General features: G+C 66.5%; 1 protein-coding gene across 4 annotated transcripts in view; it reads right to left on the reverse strand.

Moving 5' to 3' along the window:
- Positions 1-1591: 1591 nt before the first annotated feature.
- DHX34 (DExH-box helicase 34) overlaps positions 1592-16677 on the reverse strand; it is a 28182-nt gene continuing 13096 nt past the window's right edge. For 3 of the 4 annotated variants that reach the window (XM_073321891.2, XM_078850337.1, XM_078850336.1), the window contains exons 2-17: positions 14888-15846; positions 14040-14351; positions 13331-13594; positions 12903-13005; positions 12489-12706; positions 11242-11416; positions 10876-11069; positions 10263-10364; positions 9936-10160; positions 9170-9337; positions 8780-8894; positions 8319-8425; positions 7834-8091; positions 6585-6761; positions 6157-6286; positions 1592-5890 (exon numbers count right to left, since the gene is read on the reverse strand). In XM_073321891.2, the coding sequence (XP_073177992.1) occupies positions 5757-5890; positions 6157-6286; positions 6585-6761; positions 7834-8091; positions 8319-8425; positions 8780-8894; positions 9170-9337; positions 9936-10160; positions 10263-10364; positions 10876-11069; positions 11242-11416; positions 12489-12706; positions 12903-13005; positions 13331-13594; positions 14040-14351; positions 14888-15622 (3417 nt within the window). In that variant the 5' untranslated portion in view covers positions 15623-15846 and the 3' untranslated portion in view covers positions 1592-5756. The remainder of the gene's footprint in view (positions 5891-6156; positions 6287-6584; positions 6762-7833; positions 8092-8318; positions 8426-8779; positions 8895-9169; positions 9338-9935; positions 10161-10262; positions 10365-10875; positions 11070-11241; positions 11417-12488; positions 12707-12902; positions 13006-13330; positions 13595-14039; positions 14352-14887; positions 15847-16677) is intronic. The other variant, XM_078850338.1, reaches the window with a different exon arrangement.

The following is a 16677-nucleotide window of genomic DNA, read 5'->3' on the forward strand; positions in this document are numbered from 1 at the left end:
TCCACCCTGCAGCGGTCCCTGGAGACAGGCAGCCAGTCCAAGGGCTCAAATTCACGAGAGGGCTGGAGCCTCCCACATCCTCGGCAGCCTGGCTGCACCCGCCAACGAAAATCACACGTCCCCGGTGAAAAGAACTGCAGGAGCTGGCAACAGGGTGCATCTGTTGTGCCCGGGCCTACAGCCTGGGCCAGATATTGCCCAGAGCCCAGCTCCTGTTTGGCACCGAAAGACGTGGCTGCATTTCCAGCACCTGGGGGAAACCTGGCCCTGATTTTGTGCATGCGTTCTACATGTATGCCCCCGACATTCACAGGACCATGTGCCCCCCACCCCCCTCTCCACCAGGCCTAAGCCCCACTCAGACCCCACATACACCAAGGTCTAGACCCCCTGAGACCCCCCCCACGCACCGGGCCTAAGCCCCGCTCAGACCCCCACCCCACCCCATGCACTGGGCCTAGGCCTCACTCACCCCCACCCCCCCCCCCACGCACCGGGCCTAGGCCCCACTCACACCCCCCCACACACACACGCCCTGGGCCTAGGCCCCACTGAAGTCTCCCATCCGGCCTCCGGGCTGCACCCTGCCTTTGATGAAGCCTGTGCGCGTGTGCAAGGATCGGGCCCAGCTCAGCAGCCTCGCGAAGCGTCGTCTCCGGGTCACACATGGGGAAAACAAGGCAGAGGGAGGGCAAGGGACTTGCTCACGGCGTGTGGTTGGCAAAGCCAGGAGGAGGAGAAGCCCGTCTCCCGCCTCGCCCCCGCCTCCCCAAGCTGTAGATAGAACCCAGGAGTCCTGACACCCAGACACGCCCCCCCCCCCCACACACACACCCCTCAGCTCAAACCACTAGACACTGCTGCCCTCCAAAGCCTGGCTTACCGGAGAGGGGCCGCCCGGGGCAGGGCATTCACACGGAGGGGCAGCCCGGTCAGATATCCCCCCCCAACACACACACACACACTCGCCACCATGCCGGGCTCTTTGCAGCTTAGCGCCCTGCTCTGGGAGAGAATTCAGCAGCCCTTCCCTCTCTCCATGCACCGGCGTGCAGGAGCGATTCATTCCCCTGCCCAGCCCTGCCAGCGGCTTTGCATTCCCCGCACGTCCCTCACCCGGTGTGACAAAGAGCGGCCATAACTCTCTGCCTACAATAACAGCATCTGTGCTCGGCCTCCGGCGCGTGGCGGGCTCCGAGGCGTAACGTAAATGTGTCCCCTGTGGTCCTTGGCGCGGCTGAGCTGCGGGCGAGGGGGCTCTGCTGCGGTGAGTGGAGGGACGGGGCCTTGAGCGGAGTGGCAGGGACGTGACGAATACAGGGCCTCTGCCCGGCTGCTTTAAACTCGGGAACAGGGGCCAAATTCACCCCATTCAGAGGGGCCAGCACGAGGCCTAGGTACAAGGCCTAGCATCTCCCTACCGCCCAGACTCAGAGGCGGACGGATTTCTCCCCCCGCCAGCCCAGTGATCCCCATTCTCGGCCCCGTGCCCGCACGCTGGACGAGTCACGCATCGGGCGGAGAACACCACTCGCAGACGCAGCTTCCCTAAGCTGTAATTCTGATCGATCTCCCTCCATCGCCCCGATGATGAACGACAATATCCTTTTATTATCTCAAGCCTCAGTTCATGAAGCTGGTGACATTTCTGCTTATGAGTTATAAATACAATTTATACCCTAATTACCAGCTGGGAACAGAGCTTCCATCATTTAAACACTTAGCGCAAGAGGGTTTGTAAATCTCATGCTACGGCACCCCCGTCCCCCCCATCCCGTCTTGGGGACTTTTACTGTCACATCATCATTAAAAATCCCTCGTTAAAGAGCAGTTCCAAATGCGCTCTCAGCTCTCCCCATCCCAGCCCAAGCTGCCTGGTTCCCAAACGCTCGCCCCTTGTAAATCGCAGCAGAGTTTGGCCGTGAGGCTGCGCGCAGCACATTAAGCAGCAGGGGCTGGCTGGTTTTACAACGGCGAAGGATTTATCGCAGCTCAGCCACAGCGTGGATGTCCCCTCTGGCTGTGAGACAACCAACCCACCCCTGCATGGCTGCCTGTCCTGCCCCCTCCCAGGCCGGCCGTCTGCACGGAACCCCTCGCTTCCCCCCGGGGACAGAACGATTGCAGCGGGGTAGGGCAGCTGTCGGGGGGGGGGTGCTCCTGTCCATATGGCCATGGCGTGCCCCCCGGCTTCAGCAGCCTCACGCCGGATTTACACCCGTCCGAGAGCAGCCTGGGAGGCCTGCGTCTGGCTCCAGCCTCAATTTGTAGATACCCAGTTATGTAGATACCCAGTTATGAGGAGCCCAGCCCCGCTTTACAGCCCTCCAATGCTACCTGCCCCGCCTGGCGCAGAGGAGCTGCTGGCTTTGCAAACCAGGAGCTGCCATCCCAGAGGGAGTGAGCCATGTCGGATCTGACATCCTGTCTCCGCAGACAGGCAGCTGGCTGCCCAAGCTGTCGCTGTATTTATAACGCACCCAGAGGCAGGATGGGGGGGTGGCTGGGCACACAACACTGGATGGCATCTCAGGAGACCCAGCTTCAAATCCCTGCTTGGCAACTACCCTGCTGTGTGACCCAGGGCAGCCACTTTGGGGCAGCTGGTCAGAAGAGCCCCTCTCCCCTTCAGGTACTGAACCATGGGCCCGTTTCCCCCAAAAGCAGCAGCATGCTGAGACCTCTGGACAACATGGGCACTTGAAAGGGCACTGCACTCATTGGAAAATGCTGCACCAGTCTCTCGGGCCTCGGCTGTGGAAGAGACACGGGTTCTGTCTTGTGGTTTTGGTGGGGCGCTCTCCGGGGCAGAGACTGTCTGTCTGTGCACCACACTTTGAAACGCCTGTAGATGCCACATATGCACTCGGGGGCACCGACGCCAGCCAGTATTTGCTCCTCCAATTCCTCCTCCATGTCATTGTGGCATTGACGCCACCCGGACTGGCCTGTGCTCAGTTTATCTTTAATCGTCTCGAAATCAATAAGCGTTTACCAGGCAGCTCTGGCAGCCCTGCGCTAAGGAATTAACTGACATTCCATTAACCTCGACAGTCCAATTAATTCCCCAGCACAGGCCAGGATGTGACACAATTACAGATCGATCACCGGATTCATTTGATCTCTGTTCTTATGCGGCAGCTTCACTCACAAGAAGAGAGACAAGCCCCCAGTAAGTTTGGGACCCAGCTCTGACCAGGGGAATCCTCTGCATTTAAAGAGGGCCATTTTTCTTGAAGTGGGGTGTGCTTGTTACATGGGTTGCCTTGTTTACGTGATTGTTTATGGTAGGGTCTCTTGCTGCCCATGAGGGGATAGGCTGTTTCAAACAGCTTCAGCAATTCAATAACACTTGAATGCCTAAAAGTTTGGCTGAATTTGGCACTGGGGAGAGGAAGCAAGATGGAGGGTGTGAGAGATCATCTCCCCATTGTGACCCTGAGGCATTGGGGCCGGCTGCCCCCTAACACACACCTCCCCTGGCAGGCATCTCCCCGGAGACCTGTGAGGCACAGGGACATCCAGCAGCCCCAACCACAGGAGCTGAAGGACTAGCCCCAGTCTCCCCAGCCAGCAGAGGGATATAAACCTCCAGTGTGAACCCGCCATGACACAGGGCTGCAGACCAACACCTGCTAGGGCGGGTTACAGAAAGGGGCACATTAATTCCGATTAGCTTTGGGAGCAAGGTCTAGCCCCTGTTCTAACCACTACACCCCATGCCCTGCCCAGAGCTGGGGACAGAACCCAGGAGTCCTGGCTCCCACCCCCCCTGCTCTAATCCAAAGACCCCACTCCCCTCCCAGGGCCAGGGATAGAATCCAGGAGTCCTGGCTCCCAGCCCCGCCCCGCAAACCACTAGGTACCACTCCCCTCCCAGAGTAGGGACAGAACCCAGGAATCCTGGCTCCCAGCCCCCCTGACCCAATAGACCCTGCTTGTGTTCTCTGCCCAAGGGTACCAGTGTGAAATGTGGCCCTAGATCTGAGGTGTCCTTTATGACACCCTTTTGCCCTGCCCACCCTGGGGCGCTCTGTGCTCTCTGCCCCAGTGCTATACAATGCAACACTCTCAACCCGCAATGGACAGGGCAAGCGAGACAGGGCTGAGGGGAGAGCAGGGAAAGGGGGGGGGGCTGCTTAGACTCAAGGCCATCCCACCAATTGGTGGGGTTGTTTTCATGGCTGGAGGTGCGGGAGGGGATCTGCCTCTCAGACCCCAATTCCTAGGAACCACAGCCTCCCTGGCGAGCCGGCCAGCCCGAGAAGCTCCTGAGCAGCCGGCTTGGGAGTGATGTAGAGGAGAGCAGGGTAGCCCCAAGCCCCGGAGCCCAGGCCTCCAGAGCCAACAGGACAGGATTCGCCGGGCGCCATGTGTCCTCCGGGCTGGTGCATTCTGCAGGGCTGTTGGGACTGTGGGCTCTTCAGGGGAGGGGCTGTCTCTTGCTCTACGTCTGCGCGGCCCTGATCGCGGTCAGGGTCTGGGAGGCACCCGGCACGATGGGGCCTCTATGTAATAAATAACAGGTGACCCATTGCTAATGAGGAGCCTGACAAACACAGGAGGTCCCCGTCTCTCCACCCTGCGTGGACAGCTCAGAGCAGGAGCTGGGAGCACGCCAGCAAATCCTGCAAACACAGAGCGAGGCTGCCACCCCATGGCCACGCAAAGTCCAGGCAGCATCTCTAGCAGAGCTGAGCCTAGAGAAGCCAGCCAGCCCTCCCAGCCGGTGACTCGCTGGGCTGCACCTCGTCTCCTGGCACGTCCACACTCCAATCTCAGATGGACAGTGTGCACGCACGCTGCCCATGTGGACACGCCTATCCCACGGAGATACCCGCAGGCACACGCCCTCACTCTCATTGCTCAGCCTGTCACCGGGGCACCATCTCGGCCTCTCCCAGCGCCCAACCCCCAAGCTCCGGCTAAGCCTTGCTGACTTCCTGCCACGCATCCCATCGCACCACCCGGCCCCAGCTCACGCCCAGGCCCTCGCCCGCTGCCACTCCCGCTCCCAGCCGGGCAGACGCAGGCTTGCCCTGCGTGGATCTATTCCAATGCTGCTGCAGAGACCAGGCGCAGAACGGGGGTGTCCCGGGGGGCTGCAGGGCGCTGAGCTGCACTGAGCCACCAGGGCTCAGGTATGGGCTGCCCCATCGCCCACGCGAGGGTGCCAGCCCCCGCCGCACAGGGCAAAGCAGCTGTTAGCACTGGTGAGTTTCCCCATCCGGGGCCATCAGACCCAGAGATGCTGGGAGCCATTGTGCCACCCCTCCAGCCCACTGTGTACCAGAGAGCCTCCCCTGGACAGCCTGGGCCCCCCATTCGCGGGCTGCGCTCCTCAACCAAGGGACATTTATTCACATGTACAAACACCCGACACGTGTCCCCGCCAGGGGGAGCAGTGCCTCTGGCCCCACCAGACCGGCCCAGTCCGACCGGCACCGGAGCAATGCCCTGACAGACCCACAGGCAGGGGGTCTCTGCCTGCCCCGTAACGAACCCGCCAACCCGACTCGTAACGAACTAACCTGGGAGTCAGCGAGGGAGCGACCGCTGCAGGACTCAGCTCCCACCCCGACCCCGCACCGCGAGTCCGGCCAGCGCGGCCAGGATGCGCTGCCATGCGCTTTGTAGGAGCAGGACCATGTGCCCTCCCAGAGCTGGGGAGAGAACCCAGGAGTCCTGACACCCAGCTCCCTGCTCTGACCACTAGGCCCCCGTCAGGGCTAGGCCCAGACACACAACCCTGGCCGTCACTGGTGTTGCTTTCTGTGCCGCAGGATCTCCGTGGACGTGAACAAGAAGTCCCGCTCGCAGGCATCGCAGTGATAAGGTCTCTGCAGAGCAGTTGCTTTGGCTGAACTCTCAGCGGCCTCTTCCAGGGGAGCTGCAAGAGCAGACAAAACGGCGTCACCTGATGGGTCGAGCAGCCGGCCTGGCAGCTAGGACCCCCCTGGGTGGCTTGGCTGGGACGCCCCATCCCCATGGAGGGACATGGCTGGTGGCCCCCAGCCAGCGCTGTGCCTGGGGCAGAGACCGGCTGGGCTGGGACCCACCCCAGAACCCCCAGGCCTGCGCGGTGACCGGACGGGGGACGCCAGCCCTGGAACCCAGGCCGTGCCCCCGCCCGGCACGACCCCAGCAGAGACTCACCCTCCTCGGGCCGGGGCCGACAGCTGCTCTCGTGGCTCATGCGCTCCATGGGGGTGAAGGGCATGTAGAGGGCGCAGTGCGGGCAGGTCCAGAAGCTGCGCAGGCAGTCGCTGTACAGGTCGGTCTCGCTCTGCAAGGGACAAAGTCGGAGGGGCACAGGGTGGGACCCGGAGCCTTCGCCTCAGGGGCTGCCGGCCCCGATCCAGGGAGCGGGCTGGGACCCAGAACCTCTGCCGGGGGAATGCCGGCCCCAGTTCGGGAACGGGGAGGGGAGCCGGGGGGCGAAGGGGAGGGAAGCTGAGGGGCCCACAGCCGCTGCCTTGGGGCCCCCTGATCTGGGCCAGAGGAGCTGTGGGGGTAAATGGAGCCCCTGCCTTGGAGGCCGCTAGTCCCCATCCAGGGGGGAGCCCCGGGCTCCCAGCACTCACCGCGAGGCAGTTGTAGGTCAGGAACTCAGCCACCCTGTAGCCGCCCTTCTCCTCGTCGGGCGTCATCTCTGCCCCCTTGAAGAGCCCCGGGAGCCCCGGTGCAGCCGCCACCGTCTGGGGCCCCACGTAGCAGTTCTGCTTCTCCAGCGCCGTCAGCCGGCGCAGGCTGTACTGCACCTGCAGGGGGCGCCGGGGGTGAGGCCGGGGGGCGAGGGCGTGTCACCCGGCTGCCTGCCCGGCTGCTCCCGCCCTGCCCAGAGAGAGCTGCATTCCCCGGCACAGGGTCTGCACAACACACCGGGCAACACCCGCCCCGCTACCTGCGCCCCCCACCGGCGCTGGGGGGAGCCGCCCGGGGGCGCCCCGCTACCTGCGCCCCCCACCCCCACCGGCGCCGGGGGGGGGCCGCCCGGGGGCGCCCCGCTACCTGCGCCCCCCTCCCCCACCGGCGCCGGGGGGAGCCGCCCGGGGGCGCCCCGCTACCTGCGCCCCCCACCCCCACCGGCGCGGGGGGAGCCGCCCGGGGGCGCCCCGCTACCTGCGCCCCCCACCCCCACCGGCGCCGGGGGGGGGGGCCGCCCGGGGGCGCCCCGCTACCTGTGCCCCCACCCCCACCGGCGCCGGGGGGAGCCGCCCGGGGGCGCCCCGCTACCTGCGCCCCCACCCCCACCGGCACCGGGGGGAGCCGCCCGGGGGCGCCCCGCTACCTGCGCCCCCCACCCCCACCGGCGCCGGGGGGAGCCGCCCGGGGGCGCCCCGCTACCTGCGCCCCCCACCCCCACCGGCGCCGGGGGGAGCCGCCCGGGGGCGCCCCGCTACCTGCGCCCCCCACCCCCACCGGCGCGGGGGGAGCAGCTCACGGAGGAGCTCGGATCCTGCAAACACACCATGTGCAGACTGGTAGTGGTGGGGATCGCGGCCAGTGTCCAGGCTGCCCCCCAGCCCTTCCAATTGACGTGTGGGTGACAGCTGTCCCAGACAGCACACACCCAGCGAGGGGAGGCAATGTACCGGCGCGTTGCACAGGCAGCTACCAGCCGTGCACCCACTGGTGGCATGAGCCTGCACAGGCCCTGCCCCATGCCTCAGTTTCCCCATCCGTAGGGTGGGGAGGATGTTCCCTCGCTGCCTGCGGAGCAGGCAGAGGGTGCAAAGCTCGGTGGAAAGGTTTCCCTGGGGGGCTGCAGGGCCTGAGCTGCCCGGGGCGGACCCTGGCTCGGCCCGGCTGCACTGGGGAAGCTGCAGATACCTTCTGCTGCAGGAACTCCAGCAGCCCCTGCCTCAGCGTCGCCACCTCCCGAGGGTCCGGCCTGTGCCCTGGCTCCCCGCGCCTCCCCTCCAGCTGCCGGTTCAGGAGCCCCTCCCAGGCGGCACGGAGCTGCAGGGCTGCGGAGAGCAGCCGCAGGGCCGCCGCGCTGTCCGGCACGCACAGCTCCAGCCAGGAGTCTGCCACCAGCCGCGTGCAGTCAGCGCTGGTGTCCAGGGCACGGGAGAACAGTAGGAGAGCCTGGGGGAGAGAGCAATGGTCAGGTCGGGGGCAGAGCCATGGTCAGCTATGGGGATACCTGGGGGGCAGAGCCATGGTCGGCTATGCGGGGGTCTGGGTCACAGAGGGTGAGAGTAGGGGCACAGAAAGGGAGGACCGACAGTGCAGGGGTGACATCGGGAAGCGCGGGGGCAGGGAGAGGGTAGGGGAGCCAGGGTGCAGGGTGTGGGGCAGGGCCAGGCACCCACCTGCAGGGCTGGCGCCCGCAGGCAATTCACCAAGTAGGGCTTGTTGGTCTCCAGCAGCGAGACGAAGGCCAGGAGCTGGTGCTGGCTGCTCAGCCCCTCCTGGGAACCTGCAAAGCCACAAGAGGGGGGCTCAGCTCAGCCCTGCCGTGGGGGCTGGGGCAACCATAGGGTGGGCAGGGCCCACAGCCCCCTCAGCCCCACTGCTCTGAGCGGGGCCAGAAGAACACGTGGAGGGGCACAGCAGGCTTGGGGGCTGGGCTTCAGGGGCCCTGGCTTCCAGCCCTGGCTCCCCAACAGACACCCTGTGTGACCCCAGGCTAGTCCCTGCATCCCTCTGGGACTCAGTCACCCTGTGCCACGGGGAGAAGGGTCCTTGCTGGGTCTGGTTGGACTGGGAGCTCTCTCCGCGTCGGGGCACCAAGGGGCTGGGGCCAGGCCACCCTCCGTCCCTCTCTCCCTACCTCTGCTCCTCCCGGGCTCTGCCTTCTCCTCTGTGGCCTGCAGCAGCTCTGGGCTGCTGGCAAAGACGCAGGTCGGGTGCAGGACAATCCCCTGCTTGTTCTTGGTGTGAAAAATCTGCAAGGAGACCGGATGAGGCATCAGGGCCGGGGCCAGTGGCCATGCTGGGTGACTGCAACCGGTGCTGGAGACCCCAGCCTGGGGCACAGCTCTCACGGGCTTCCTCCTTTGCAGACTCCCAAACCTCTAGCCCAGACCCCGTTCCCTTTCCAGAGCTGGGAAAGAACCCAGGAGTCCTGGCTCCCACCCCGCAGCGCTAACCACCAGACTCCCACCCACTCCCAGAGCTGAGACAGGCCCCAGGAGCTGGAGGGGGGTCGCGAGAGGCGCACCTGGTCGGAGTCCTTGCGGCAGCTGTTGTACTGATCGGGCACGGCCAGCTGGGGGTAGAGACCCCTGCACAGCACCAGCTTGAGCAGGGCAAGCTGGTGAGAGGACAGGGCCGCGCCGGACGCAGCCTGGAGCTCGTCCACGTTGTGCCGTAGCTTGAACTTGACGTCCTGCCGAGGGAAGGGGCGATGGGGGGCAGAGCTGAGAGGAGCTCAGGGCGCCCCCGGCAGACCCTAGGAGCACCCCACTGCAAGCGACAGCACTGCCTAGCCTGGGCTCCGGCAGGCAGAGCCCGGCACTGCCCCCGTCCCGGCAAACCCTGCGGGCAGATGCTCCCGGGCTCCCGGCAGGGAGGGGCCAGCCTGCCACAGCCACGGGGTCCTGGCCCCCTTCCACCAGCCGGGCTCGGTGCCCACAGCCCCTCGGCCTCGCAGGGGCATGGCCCCGGCTTACACCCAGGGGACGTATCCAATGTCACAGAGACGGGGCCAGGAACTGAACCCAGGAGTGGTGGGGGCCACGGCCAGTCCCAAGCCCCACCCACCGCTCTAACCCACTGGACCCCACTCCCCTCCCAGAGCAGGGTCAGAACCCAGGAGTCCTGGCTCCCTCCTGCTGGTGGGGGGAGGGCACGGCAGGAAGCCAGCAGGTGACGCAGAGAAAGCTCTTGGTGCCGGCTTGGCCCCAGTGAGGGGTAGGATGGGGGAGCCCAGCAGGGCGGTGCCCTCTGCCCCACTCTCCCCCCACTGGGACCTCCCTCCCATGCACCTGGATATCGACGCCTGACGGCCCGGTCCCGCTGGCTCCCTCGTCGCTGGAGGAGCCGGCCTCCCCTTCCTGCAGCCTCAGCACCTTGCGCGTCCGCCCCTCCGTCTCCTCATGCCGCTGCCGCAGCCGGTGCAGCTCCCGGCGCTCCCGGTGTCGGCTCTGCCGGGCGTAGCTGTCCCTGGGCCCCTGCACAGGCTCCAGCAGACCGTGGTCCCGGAGCAGCGCCTGGGGGTGGGGGGCAGGAGGTTAGGCGGGGAAGGGGCTAGGGTGGGGGCCGTGCTGGGTTCTGAGGGGGACACCCAGACCCTTCTCCCGCCGCACACCCACCTGGAACTGGTGCCGCAGGTTGGCCGCCTCGTAGAGCCGATGCTCCTCCAGCCCCCGGAGCCGGCACCATTTCCGGGAGCTGCCAGCCCGCTCCGACTTCACCTGCCGGCCACACCGAAGCCTCAGCTTATTCAGGGAGGGGCAGGGAGCCATCCTGCTGCACCCCACAGCCCCCACCACGGGGCATCTCCTCCCGCAGACCCCACCCACAGCCCCCGCCACGGGGCATTTCCTCCCCCAGAGCACCCCGCATGGCGCATCTCCTCCCCCAGACCCCCCCACAGCTCCTGCCACGGGGCATCTCCTCCCGCAGACCCCCCCCACAGCCCCTGCCACGGGGCATCTCCTCCCCCAGACCCCCCCACAGCTCCCGCCACAGGGCATCTGCTCCCCCAGAGCCCCCCCACAGCTCCCGCCACAGGGCATCTGCTCCCCCAGAGCCCCCCCACAGCCCCCGCCACGGGGCATCTCCTCCCCCAGACCCTCCCCACAGCTCCCGCCATGGGGCATCTCCTCCCCCAGACCCTTAACAGCTCCCCCACAGGATGTAACCCCCCCCAAGGGGTCTGCCCCCACAAGCCCTCCTGCAGAGCAGATGGCCAGCCAGTCCCACCTGCACCCACTCGTTGAAGGTATTGAGCAGTGTCAGCGGGTCGCCGTGGGGGCTCTCGAGGGGCCGGCGGGCCGTGGCACAGTCCGGGTTGGTGCGTGTGGGGCGCAGGAATGGGGACTGCACGCTCAGCGCTGCCGCCACGGTGAGCACCGGCTCAGCCAGCCCGAAGAGCGCACCCAGAACCAGCATCTTCCCTGCAGCAGGATGGAGGGAGGAGAGCGTTACGGGGGGGAGGGGGGGGCAGCGAACCGCCTCCTATCCCCATCCCAAGGCTTAAAGTCCCTCTCCATGCCCCTGGCACCCACCCCACCCCCGATTTACCCCCGCACTCAGCCAGGGCCTCCCCAGCCCCCCGCGGCACCTCACCGATCACCACGTCCACGGGCAGCTGGGCCAGCAGGCTCCCGATGGGCGTCAAGCTCTCGGCCCTGTCCAGCGCCCCCTGCTCCCTCAAGTAGCGCACGGCTGTCTCCAGGCTGGACTGGGGGGGTGGCTCCAGGAAGGGGAAGGTCCGGGGGTCACCCAGCCCCATGCTCTTCATCTGGGGGGTGGAGAAATGAAAGATTAGCCCTTTGCCTGGACATCATCACCGCTGCAGAACAGACATGCGGGTCACATGTGAGGAGCTGTGTATCTGCCCTGAAAAGTGTGTTCGGAAGGTGTGTGAGACAAGCAGGCCAGAAGGCGCCCCAGGTGCTCCTGCCAGGCAGGAGAGAAGAGACGCTTACCTCACCCGGGCTGAGTATCGGGGGGTCACAAGCACCCACTTACTCTGAGCAAAAGATGGATCGATAGACTGCAGGAACACCCACAAACAGCAGGGTGACCCTGCTTGGACTTTTGGGGTGTAACTGGGATACAGAGAGACACCCGGGATCCTTCACCGAGGGGCAAGCAGCCAGCTGGCACATTGTATGACTGGAGGATCACAGCTGTTCTGGCTGGTCCTTGCTGGGAGATACAGACCGGCTGTTCGTTCAGCTCAGGCTCGCATAGCACGCCAAGGTTTTATTTTATAAGTGACCCCAAACATCCATTAATTCGACCTGCTGCTTCTCGAACCTCCGCTCTCCGCTAAATCCCTGTCTTGTTCTCACGCTGAACGGATCCACCGGCTGTGTGCTAAGCAGAGCTGTGCGCCGGGGGTGACGGCGAGCTGGGGCGCGCTGCTCCTTGGGGAGCGGCGGAAGGGGGCTGGATGCCGTAGGGTGGCGCTTGGAGGGCTCTGGCGTTGGAGGGTGCTGCCCTGCAGGACCGCGGAGCCGGCGCAAGCCGAGAGGGGAGGGCTCGCGTGGCCTGTAGCCAGTGGAGTCAGAGCGGACCCCCGGCAGGGACAGCCTCACAGCCCCGGAAGCGTCACGCAGAGGCTGGGAGGCTGCAGGGGCTGGGCCCAGCGCTTCCTCCCGTGATGCTGGAGACCTGGGAGCGAGTTCCGGCTCCAAGGATGCTGCACGAGCCAGCACTCGGCACGGCCACACATTGGGCAGGCTAGGGGCTCAGCCTTCCAGAGCAGAGCAACTACCCAGGTTCCCCCCTTTCGAAGGACAGCTCCCCCCAGCAGTGACAGACCCGCCTGGGGATGGGGGAGATCCCCCCTCCCCGGCTCTGCCTACCTGCAGCACCAGGGCGTCGAGCGCCACGCGCTGGATCTCCGGCACCGGGTAGGGGGCGAAGGCGTCGTAGTCAGATTCAGCGTAGAGCCGGTAGCAGACCCCGGGGCCCGTCCGGCCCGCGCGCCCCTTCCGCTGCTCGGCGCTGGCCCGGCTGATCCAGAACTCCTGCAGCCGCTGCAGCTTGGCCTGGGGGTCGTAGCTGAGTTCCTTCACCTTCCCTGGGGGGCAGGACAGGCAGACACTCTGGGGACAATCTCCACACGCCTCACCCAGCACCCGGCCGCCCCCATCCTGCCGCGCTCAGAGCCACAGCCAAAGGGGAGTCCCAGGCCGGCCCGGAGAGTGGAGCCCCCACCCCACCAGCTGGTGCTGGCCCACGCCTCCCAGCCCCGAAGCGAGGGGAGGGCGTCTCACCAGAGTCCAGCACAAAGCGCACCCCATCGATGGTGACCGAGGTCTCGGCGATGTTGGTGGAGACGATGCATTTCCGGACTCCTGGGGGGGGCATGTCAAACACCTGGGGGGTGGGGGGAAGAGATGGGGAGTCACAGCTCCTGACACACCCCGCCACCCCTGCTGGTCCCCTCTGCACCCCCACACACGGCTACTCTCCACCCCCTCCCCCTCCCTTCGCCCAACACAGTCGTTCCCCCGCCCACCCCACAGCACCGCTCCCCCCAGCCACCCCACGCACCCCCCTTCCTAGCCCCCACAGCCACTCCCCAGCTACGTTCCCCTCCTAGCCCCATCGCTGATGCCAGCTCCCCACAGCACGCTCCCCCACCGGGGGGCACAGCCCAGTCCAGCGGAGGCCTTGGCCCCTGCCCCGCGCCCGGACCCACCTTGTCCTGCTCAGCAATGGAGAGGGTGCTGTGCAAGGGCAGCACCACCCAGCGCTGGGTGTGGGTGGCATAGGCCTGGACCACCTCCAGCACGGCGCTGATCTCCGCCACCCCGCTCAGGAAGACGAGCAGGTCGCCCCGCTCCTCGGGCGGGTACTTGTGGTCGATGGCCTGCAGCACCCGCAGGTAGGGCCGGGGGTCCAGCCGCTCCGGCTTCCCGCTCGCTGCCAGAGCCTCCTCCTGGGGGATGGGCTGGTAGACGACCTGGGCAAGCAGAGACGCCATGGCCACAGGGCAGGGAGAGAGAGCGCCCGACGCTGGGCAGCCCGAGGGCCGGCCCCGCAGGGACACCGCCCTCATCGGCCCAGCAGGCTGGAGGTGCAGGGAGAGGGAGGGCAGTGGCGTGGCTTAGCCGGCTCAGCACTGGGAGCCGGGACTCCTGGGTTCTGCCCGCACTACGGGCGGGGAGTAAGGCCCAGTGGGTTAGAACCGGGGGGCTGGGAAGCCAGGACTCCTGGGTTCTAATCCGCCTGCGTACAGACACAGCTGCATCTCAGCACCGGGTGAGGGATCCCTGTACACACAGCCCCCGTGCCCCACCCCAGAGGTGGCCACGTCTCAGCACCGGAGGGGGACCCCCAAGGATGCGGCAGGGGTACAGCAAGGGGCTCCCCAAGTTCCCAGCCACGCCCACCCCCCATGCTCTCACCGTGATGGGGAAGAGCCGGCCGGGCACCTGCACCACGGGGGCACCCCCGAAGTACCCCGCGAAGAGGCGGATGTTGATGGTGGCCGACATGAGCACCAGCTTGAGGTCGGGGCGGGCGGGCAGCAGGCAGCGCAGCACGCCCAGAAGGAAGTCGCTATGCAGATGCCGCTCGTGCACCTCGTCGGCAATCAGCACCTGGTACCCGGGCAGCGCCGGCTCGCGCTGCACCTGCCGCAGCAGCAGCCCCTCCGTCAGGAAGACGATCTTGGTGGCCGGGGAGCGGGTGCTCTCGAAGCGGATCTGGTATCCCACCTGGGGAGGAGCAGGGGCGGGCGGGCGGGCAGGCGGTCAGCAGGAGGGGAGCCCAGCACCTGCCAGCCAGGGCAGAGGGCCAGCACGGAGGGACCATGGTGCTCGCCCCAGACAGCTGGTGCTGAAATGCATGGAGCTGCCCTAAGAGAGGCCCCTGATCACCGGCACAGAGCCCTAGGGGCTCGGCCCAGACCCCCAGGCACTGCCTGCTCCCAGGGCACGGCCCAGACCCCCATGGGGGGTGGTTGGGAGGGCACAACCTAGATCTCAGGGCTCTCTGCATCCCCAAGGCATGGCCCAGCCCCCATTCTCTGCATACAATCTCACCCACTGCCCCCACGCAGCAGGGCTATGGGACAACAGCGAGAGGCCACATGGGGTCGGGGCATCTGGGACCCCCGCTGGGTTTAGCTGGGATTCCTGGCCAGGAGGAGCGGGGGGCACAGCAGGTCTCACGTCCTCCCTGTCCGAATTCCCTCAGCCTGGCACAGACCCTGCCTGAGCCCTGGGGCACCCCTGGTCTCAGCCCCACTCACCTCAGCCCCATACTGGTGCAGGCTCTCAAAGCCCACCCGCTTGGCCAGCGAGATGCAGGCGATGCGACGTGGCTGGGTGCAGGCCACGTGACTGTACCCAGCCGCTAGCAGGTACTGGGGGACCTGTGTGGACTTGCCACAGCCCGTGTCGCCGGCTACCACCACCACCTGGTTCTGGGCCACAGCCCGCAGCAGCCGGTCGCGGTACTGAGCAATGGGCAGGGCCGCCCGCTCCCGCTGCAGCTTGGCCAGCTTGGCAAAGCTCTGCTTCTGGGCGAAGTCCAGGTAATGCAGCAGGGCGGCGCGGAACTGGGAGTGCTGCTCGGCCGGCACCCCTGGGCCCTGCCGCGGACCCCCCCTCCTGCCCCGCGCCAGCCCCTCCACGTCCCCGCTCAGCACCGACAGATTGATCCGGTAGCACGGGTCGTACTCCCGTGGGAGGCCAGCCAGCCCAGGGGCGGCAGAGGGGTCAGCTCGGGCCGGGGGAGCCCACACCGCCGGCTCCCCCTTCGCCTTCAGGGTCTGGAAGCGCTGGAGCCGGCCGAAGAAGGCCCAGAACTGGCGGCTGTCTTCAGAGCCCGCCCGGATGTAATCCTGCTCCCGGAAATACAGCTCCTCCAGCCGGCGCCGCATCTCGGGGCAGCTCCAGTCCCAGCAGCCGCCCTGCTGCCCCCGGGACGGGGAGGGGTCTCTGCTTCGCCTCTTGGCCCTGCGCTCCTTCTCCGACGATGGCATCTCTGCCCCCTTGGGTCACCCCCGGCGAAGACCTCCCACTTCTCGGCAGAGGCAGGGGATGGGAATCTGGATCTGGGCAACCCACGGGGGTCAGGGGGTTGGAAATCCGGACAGGGCTGCAGGCAGGAAACAGCTGAATCTCTGCGGGGGCCTCACCCCAACTGGCCACTCCGTGGTGGGTGAATGGGTTCGGGGGTCCCACTCAAGGCTGATCTCTCCAGTGCCTGGGGGTTGGGGGACAGAAGGCAATGTGTAAGGACAAGAACTCGTTCTGGAAGAGCATGAGCCCCGGGCCTGCCGGGCGACGGGCCGGGAACCCTGTGCTAGGCAGGGGGGATTAAACCCAAACAGCTCTCTGGGCTTGATCCATCCCCGGGCACCAGAGGGCACCTGCCCTCTCCCACCCACCAAGGAGCTAACGCCCCAACAAAGCATCCCCCATGGCCCCTCTCTGTGCTCTCGTGTGCCCCCCTCCAGAACCCTCTGCTATCCCTCCCACAGACCCCCCTCCAAACCTCTATGGGCTACCCTGCACCCCTGCTATCCCTCCCACAGAACCCCCATTCCCCTATGGGCCCCCCGAACCCTCTGCTATCCCTCCCACAGACCCCCCTCCAAACCTCTATGGGCTCCCCCGCACCCCCTGCTATCCCTCCCACAGCCCCCCCTCCATTCCCCTATGGGCCCCCCTGAACCCTCTGCTATCCCTCCCACAGACCCCCCCTCCATTCCCCTATCGGCCCCCACGCACCCCCTGCTATCCCTCCCACAGACCCCCCCTCCATTCCCCTATCGGCCCCCACGCACCCCCTGCTATCCCTCCCACAGACCCCCCCATTCCCCTATGGCCCCCACGCACCCCCTGCTATCCCTCCCACAGACCCCCCCCATTCCCCTATGGCCCCCCGCACCCCCTGCTATCCCTCCCACAGACCCCCCCCATTCCCCTATGGCCCCCCGCACCCCCTGCTATCCCTCCCACAGACCCCCCCCATTCCCCTATGGCCCCCGCACCCCCTGCTATCCCTCCCACAGACCCCCCCTCCATTCCCCTA

Source organism: Lepidochelys kempii, chromosome 23 (assembly GCF_965140285.1).
Source record: "Lepidochelys kempii isolate rLepKem1 chromosome 23, rLepKem1.hap1, whole genome shotgun sequence".
NCBI lineage: Eukaryota > Metazoa > Chordata > Testudines > Cheloniidae > Lepidochelys > Lepidochelys kempii.